General features: G+C 68.3%; 1 protein-coding gene across 1 annotated transcript in view; it reads right to left on the reverse strand.

Annotated features, from left to right (window-relative positions):
* Positions 1 to 7,500, reverse strand: part of LOC138864799 (probable serine/threonine-protein kinase kinX) — a 41,341-nt gene that overhangs the window by 33,417 nt on the left and 424 nt on the right. Inside the window, exons 2-7 of the mRNA XM_070133396.1 lie at positions 7,283 to 7,417; positions 7,013 to 7,207; positions 6,581 to 6,721; positions 6,338 to 6,478; positions 5,470 to 5,542; positions 4,956 to 5,422 (exon numbers count right to left, since the gene is read on the reverse strand). Of these exons, the coding sequence (XP_069989497.1) occupies positions 4,956 to 5,422; positions 5,470 to 5,542; positions 6,338 to 6,478; positions 6,581 to 6,721; positions 7,013 to 7,207; positions 7,283 to 7,417 (1,152 nt within the window). The remainder of the gene's footprint in view (positions 1 to 4,955; positions 5,423 to 5,469; positions 5,543 to 6,337; positions 6,479 to 6,580; positions 6,722 to 7,012; positions 7,208 to 7,282; positions 7,418 to 7,500) is intronic.

Genomic DNA, 7,500 nt, shown 5'->3' on the forward strand with positions numbered 1-7,500 from the left:
AACATATGGGCTCTTACAGTGTATGTGTGTGTTTGTGAGAGAGAGAGAGATAGTATGTGTGTGTTCTTACCTAGTTGTATCACTACGGGAGAAGAGCTAGGCTCACGTGGTCCCGTCTGCTATATTTAAACTGTGTTATAACTTTTTAAATTGATGCACATTTTTGGCACACACTACGTTTTTTGGGAGATGTTCCATGCTTCAATAGTTCTCTTTGGGAAACTAAATTTTTTGACATCTTTATCACCTCTTCTTACTTTCAACTTTTTTGTTGTGTCCTCTCGTCCTTCTTGCGTTCAGGATTAAAATCTCCTCTTTATCTATCTCCACTCTTCCTGTAATACAGTTGAACAACATAATCATGTCCCCTTTTATCCTTCTTTCTTCCAAGGTAGTAAGTCCTAATTTCTGTAGTCTATCTTCCTAACTCAGATCTCTTAGAGTAGGTGTCCATCTTGTGGCCGTTCTTTGAACTCTTTCTATTTTGTCAGTATCCTTTCTTAAATGTGGACTCCATACCACTGCACCATACTCAAGACTTGGTCTTATGATTGCTATAATGATCTTCTTTACCATATCTTCGTCCACATACACGAATGCCCTCTTCATGTTGGCAATCAGTCCTAGCATTTTGTGGACCTTTTCATTTATATGATCATTTGGGTTTAGGTTTCTATTTATGATTACCCCAAGATCTTTTTCCCTGTCAGCTGTGTTTAATATTGCGTCTCCTAATTTATATTGGAATAGTGTGTGTGTGTGTGTCTATGCATATATGCATGTGTGTGTGTGTGTGTGTCTATGCATGTATGTATGTGTGTGTGTGAGTACATATATATATATATATATATATATATATATATATATATATATATATATATATATATATATATATATATATATATATATATATATATATATATATATATATATATATATATATATATATATATATATATATATCCACCTCCTCCTGGGGCTCGGAAGCCTCCACCTCCTCCTGGGGCTCGGCGGCCTCCACCTCCTCCTGGGGCTCGGCGGCCTCCACCTCCTCCTGGGGCTCGGCGGCCTCCACCTCCTCCTGGGGCTCGGCGGCCTCCAGCTCCTCCTGGGGCTCGGCGGCCTCCACCTCCTCCTGGGGCTCGGCGGCCTCCACCTCCTCCTGGGGCTCGGCGGCCTCCACCTCCTCTTGGGGCTCGGTAGCCTCCACCTCCTCCTGGGGTTCGGCGGTCTCCACCTCCTCCTGGGGCTCTGCGGTCTCCACCTCCACACACACACACACATATATATTATTATTATCATTATCATTACTATTATTATCATTATCTTTATTTATTTTAATTATTGTCATTATTATTATTATTATCAATACTATTTATCATCATTATCATTATCATAAGGATAGATAATGATCTCAATCTGTAAGGGGGGGAGGAGGGGGGAAGCGACCTCACGGGAGGCAGTCATCATTCCGTGAACTAAGGCAATTTCTGCATGACCCTCCTCAACTGTCCTAGTTTCTCCTCTTGGAGTCTAGCGAGTTTAGAAAGATCTTGCAGAATTGCATTCAATTCCCTACGTAGAGAATCGAAGTCCTCCGGATCGACGTCCACCTGCTCCTGGGGCTCGGCGGTCTCCACCTCCTCCTGGGGCTCGGAGGCCTCCACCTCCTCCTGGGGCTCGGCGGCCTCCACCTGCTCCTGGGGCTCGGCGGTCTCCACTTCCTCCTGGGGCTCGGCGGCCTCCACCTCCTCCTGGGGCTCGGCGGTCTCCACCTCCTCCTGGGGCTCGGCGGTCTCCACCTCCTCCTGGGGCTCGGCGGCCTCCACCTCCTCCTGGGGCTCGGCGGCCTCCACCTCCTCCTGGGGCTCGGCGGCCTCCACCTCCTCCTGGGGCTCGGCGGCCTCCACCTCCTCCTGGGGCTCGGCGGCCTCCACCTCCTCCTGGGGCTCGGCGGCCTCCACCTCCTCCTGGGGCTCGGCGGCCTCCACCTCCTCCTGGGGCTCGGCGGCCTCCACCTCCTCCTGGGGCTCGGCGGCCTCCACCTCCTCCTGGGGCTCGGCGGCCTCCACCTCCTCCTGGGGCTCGGCGGCCTCCACCTCCTCCTGGGGCTCGGCGGCCTCCACCTCCTCCTGGGGCTCGGCGGCCTCCACCTCCTCCTGGGGCTCGGCGGCCTCCACCTCCTCCTGGGGCTCGGCGGCCTCCACCTCCTCCTGGGGCTCGGCGGCCTCCACCTCCTCCTGGGGCTCGGCGGCCTCCACCTCCTCCTGGGGCTCGGCGGCCTCCACCTCCTCCTGGGGCTCGGCGGCCTCCACCTCCTCCTGGGGCTCGGCGGCCTCCACCTCCTCCTGGGGCTCGGCGGCCTCCACCTCCTCCTGGGGCTCGGCGGCCTCCACCTCCTCCTGGGGCTCGGCGGCCTCCACCTCCTCCTGGGGCTCGGCGGCCTCCACCTCCTCCTGGGGCTCGGCGGCCTCCACCTCCTCCTGGGGCTCGGCGGCCTCCACCTCCTCCTGGGGCTCGGCGGCCTCCACCTCCTCCTGGGGCTCGGCGGCCTCCACCTCCTCCTGGGGCTCGGCGGCCTCCACCTCCTCCTGGGGCTCGGCGGCCTCCACCTCCTCCTGGGGCTCGGCGGCCTCCACCTCCTCCTGGGGCTCGGCGGCCTCCACCTCCTCCTGGGGCTCGGCGGCCTCCACCTCCTCCTGGGGCTCGGCGGCCTCCACCTCCTCCTGGGGCTCGGCGGCCTCCACCTCCTCCTGGGGCTCGGCGGTCTCCACCTCCTCCTGGGGCTCGGCGGCCTCCAGCTCCTCCTGGGGCTCGGCGGCCTCCACCTCCTCCTGGGGCTCGGCGGCCTCCACCTCCTCCTGGGGCTCGGCGGCCTCCACCTCCTCCTGGGGCTCGGCGGCCTCCACCTCCTCCTGGGGCTCGGCGGCCTCCACCTCCTCCTGGGGCTCGGCGGCCTCCACCTCCTCCTGGGGCTCGGCGGCCTCCACCTCCTCCTGGGGCTCGGCGGCCTCCACCTCCTCCTGGGGCTCGGCGGCCTCCACCTCCTCCTGGGGCTCGGCGGCCTCCACCTCCTCCTGGGGCTCGGCGGCCTCCACCTCCTCCTGGGGCTCGGCGGCCTCCACCTCCTCCTGGGGCTCGGCGGCCTCCACCTCCTCCTGGGGCTCGGCGGCCTCCACCTCCTCCTGGGGCTCGGCGGCCTCCACCTCCTCCTGGGGCTCGGCGGCCTCCACCTCCTCCTGGGGCTCGGCGGCCTCCACCTCCTCCTGGGGCTCGGCGGCCTCCACCTCCTCCTGGGGCTCGGCGGCCTCCACCTCCTCCTGGGGCTCGGCGGCCTCCACCTCCTCCTGGGGCTCGGCGGCCTCCACCTCCTCCTGGGGCTCGGCGGCCTCCACCTCCTCCTGGGGCTCGGCGGCCTCCACCTCCTCCTGGGGCTCGGCGGCCTCCACCTCCTCCTGGGGCTCGGCGGCCTCCACCTCCTCCTGGGGCTCGGCGGCCTCCACCTCCTCCTGGGGCTCGGCGGCCTCCACCTCCTCCTGGGGCTCGGCGGCCTCCACCTCCTCCTGGGGCTCGGCGGCCTCCACCTCCTCCTGGGGCTCGGCGGCCTCCACCTCCTCCTGGGGCTCGGCGGCCTCCACCTCCTCCTGGGGCTCGGCGGCCTCCACCTCCTCCTGGGGCTCGGCGGCCTCCACCTCCTCCTGGGGCTCGGCGGCCTCCACCTCCTCCTGGGGCTCGGCGGCCTCCACCTCCTCCTGGGGCTCGGCGGCCTCCACCTCCTCCTGGGGCTCGGCGGCCTCCACCTCCTCCTGGGGCTCGGCGGCCTCCACCTCCTCCTGGGGCTCGGCGGCCTCCACCTCCTCCTGGGGCTCGGCGGCCTCCACCTCCTCCTGGGGCTCGGCGGCCTCCACCTCCTCCTGGGGCTCGGCGGCCTCCACCTCCTCCTGGGGCTCGGCGGCCTCCACCTCCTCCTGGGGCTCGGCGGCCTCCACCTCCTCCTGGGGCTCGGCGGCCTCCACCTCCTCCTGGGGCTCGGCGGCCTCCACCTGCTCCTGGGGCTCGGCGGCCTCCACCTCCTCCTGGGGCTCGGTGGTTTCCACTTCCTCCTGGGGCTCGGTGGTTTCCACCTCCTCCTGGGGCTCGGCGGCCTCCACCTCCTCCTGGGGCTCGGCGGCCTCCACCTCCTCCTGGGGCTCGGCGGCCTCCACCTCCTCCTGGGGCTCTGCGGCCTCCACCTCCTCCTGGGGCTCTGCGGCCTCCACCTCCTCCTGGGGCTCTGCGGCCTCCAGCTCCTCCTGGGGCTCTGCGGCCTCCAGCTCCTCCTGGGGCTCGGCGGCCTCCACCTCCTTCTTGGGCTCGGCAGCCTCCACCTCCTCCTGGGGCTCGGCGGTCTCCAGCTCCTCCTGGGGCTCGGCGGCCTCCAGCTCCTCCTGGGGCTCGGCGGCCTCCACCTCCTCCTGGGGCTCGGCGGCCTCCACCTCCTCCTGGGGCTCGGCGGCCTCCACCTCCTCCTGGGGCTCGGCGGCCTCCACCTCCTCCTGGGGCTCGGCGGCCTCCACCTCCTCCTGGGGCTCGGCGGCCTCCACCTGCTCCTGGGGCTCGGCGGCCTCCACCTCCTCCTGGGGCTCGGCGGCCTCCAGCTCCTCCTGGGGCTCGGCGGTCTCCACCTCCTCCTGGGGCTCGGCGGCCTCCACCTCCTCCTGGGGCTCGGTAGCCTCCATCTCCTCCTGGGGCTCGGCGGCCTCCACCTCCTCCTGGGGCTCGGCGGCCTCCAGCTCCTCCTGGGGCTCGGCGGCCTCCACCTGCTCCTGGGGCTCGGCGGCCTCCACCTCCTCCTGGGGCTCGGCGGCCTCCACCTCCTCCTGGGGCTCGGCGGCCTCCAGCTCCTCCTGGGGCTCGGCGGCCTCCAGCTCCTCCTGGGGCTCGGCGGCCTCCAGCTCCTCCTGGGGCTCGGCGGCCTCCAGCTCCTCCTGGGGCTCGGCGGCCTCCAGCTCCTCCTGGGGCTCGGCGGCCTCCAGCTCCTCCTGGAGCTCGGCGGCCTCCAGCTCCTCCTGGTGCTCGGCGGTCTCCAGCTCCTCCTGGGGCTCGGCGGCCTCCACCTCCTTGGGATCGGCGGTCTCCACCTCCTCTTGGGGCTTGGCGGTCTCCACCTCCTGTGGCTCGGCGGTCTCCACCTCCTCCTTGGGCTTGGCGGCCTCCACCTCTTCCTGGGGTTCGGCGGCCTCCACCTCCTCCTGGGGCTCGGTGGTCTCTACCTCCTCCTGGGGCTCGGCGGTCTCCACCTCCTTCTGGGACTCGGCGGTCTCCACCTCCTCCTGGGGCTCGGCAGTCTCCACCTCCTCTTGGGGTCGGCGGCCTCCAGCTCCTCCTTCTCGGGCTCGCGGACCGCCGCCTCTGGCAGGACTACATCGAGTCGGAGTGTCAGCTTCGCGTCGACGGCGAAGGTCCGCGTTGTTCCAGGTGGAACATTGCCTGCTGATTCCCGAATGAGAGACCCCAGTGCTGCCGTCAGTTCATCGGCAAGCACTGCGAGGGCAGAGTCCTCCTGGGGTCGGTGGCCTCCACCTGCTCCTGGGGCTCGGCGGCCTCCACCTCCTCCTGGGGCTCGGCGGCCTCCACCTCCTCCTGGGGCTCGGCGGCCTCCACCTCCTCCTGGGGCTCGGCGGCCTCCACCTCCTCCTGGGGCTCGGCGGCCTCCACCTCCTCCTGGGGCTCGGCGGCCTCCACCTCCTCCTGGGGCTCGGCGGCCTCCACCTCCTCCTGGGGCTCGGCGGCCTCCACCTGCTCCTGGGGCTCGGCGGCCTCCACCTCCTCCTGGGGCTCGGCGGCCTCCACCTCCTCCTGGGGCTCGGCGGCCTCCACCTCCTCCTGGGGCTCGGCGGCCTCCACCTCCTCCTGGGGCTCGGCGGCCTCTACCTCCTCCTGGGGCTCGGCGGCCTCCACCTCCTCCTGGGGCTCGGCGGCCTCCACCTCCTCCTGGGGCTCGGCGGCCTCCACCTCCTCCTGGGGCTCGGCGGCCTCCACCTCCTCCTGGGGCTCGGCGGCCTCCACCTCCTCCTGCGGCCTCCACCTCCTCCTGGGGCTCGGCGGCCTCCACCTCCTCCTGGGGCTCGGCGGCCTCCACCTCCTCCTGGGGCTCGGCGGCCTCCACCTCCTCCTGGGGCTCGGCGGCCTCCACCTCCTCCTGGGGCTCGGCGGCCTCCACCTCCTCCTGGGGCTCGGCGGCCTCCACCTCCTCCTGGGGCTCGGCGGCCTCCACCTCCTCCTGGGGCTCGGCGGCCTCCACCTCCTCCTGGGGCTCGGCGGTCTCCACCTCCTCCTGGGGCTCGGCGGCCTCCACCTCCTCCTGGGGCTGGGTGGTTTCCACCTCCTCCTGGGGCTCGGTGGTTTCCACTTCCTCCTGGGGCTCGGTGGTTTCCAGCTCCTCCTGGGGCTCGGCGGCCTCCACCTCCTCCTGGGGCTCGGCGGCCTCCACCTCCTCCTGGGGCTCGGCGGCCTCCAGCTCCTCCTGGGGCTCGGCGGCCTCCACCTCCTCCTGGGGCTCGGCGGTCTCCACCTCCTCCTGGGGCTCGGCGGCCTCCACCTCCTCTTGGGGCTCGGCGGCCTCCACCTCCTCCTGGGGCTCGGCGGCCTCCACCTCAACCTGGGGCTCTGCGGCCTCCACCTCCTCCTGGGGCTGGGTGGTTTCCACCTCCTCCTGGGGCTCGGTGGTTTCCACTTCCTCCTGGGGCTCGGTGGTTTCCACCTCCTCCTGGGGCTCGGCGGCCTCCACCTCCTCCTGGGGCTCGGCGGCCTCCACCTCCTCCTGGGGCTCGGCGGCCTCCACCTCCTCCTGGGGCTCGGCGGCCTCCACCTCCTCCTGGGGCTCGGCGGCCTCCAGCTCCTCCTGGGGCTCGGCGGCCTCCAGCTCCTCCTGGGGCTCGGCGGCCTCCACCTCCTCCTGGGGCTCGGCGGCCTCCACCTCCTCCTGGGGCTCGGCGGCCTCCACCTCCTCCTGGGGCTCGGCGGCCTCCACCTCCTCCTGGGGCTCGGCGGCCTCCACCTCCTCCTGGGGCTCGGCGGCCTCCACCTCAACCTGGGGCTCGGCGGTCTGCACCTCCTCCTGGGGCTGGGTGGTTTCCACCTCGTCCTGGGGCTGGGTGGTTTCCACCTCCTCCTGGGCCTCGGCGGCCTCCACCTCCTCCTGGGGCTCGGCGGCCTCCACCTCCTCCTGGGGATCGGCGGCCTCCACCTCTTCCTGGGGCTCGGCGGCCTCCACCTCTTCCTGGGGCTCGGCGGCCTCCACCTCTTCCTGGGTCTCGGCGGCCTCCACCTCTTCCTGGGGCTCGGCGGCCTCCACCTCCTGGGGCTCGACAGTTTCCACCTCCTGGGGCTCGGCGGCCTCCACCTCCTCCTGGGGCTCGGCGGCCTCCACCTCCTCCTGGGGCTCGGCGGCCTCCACCTGCTCCTGGGGCTCGGCGGCCTCCACCTCCTCCTGGGGCTCGGCGGCCTCCACCTCCTCCT

This window comes from Penaeus vannamei, chromosome 18, assembly GCF_042767895.1.
Source record: "Penaeus vannamei isolate JL-2024 chromosome 18, ASM4276789v1, whole genome shotgun sequence".
Classification (NCBI taxonomy): domain Eukaryota; kingdom Metazoa; phylum Arthropoda; class Malacostraca; order Decapoda; family Penaeidae; genus Penaeus; species Penaeus vannamei.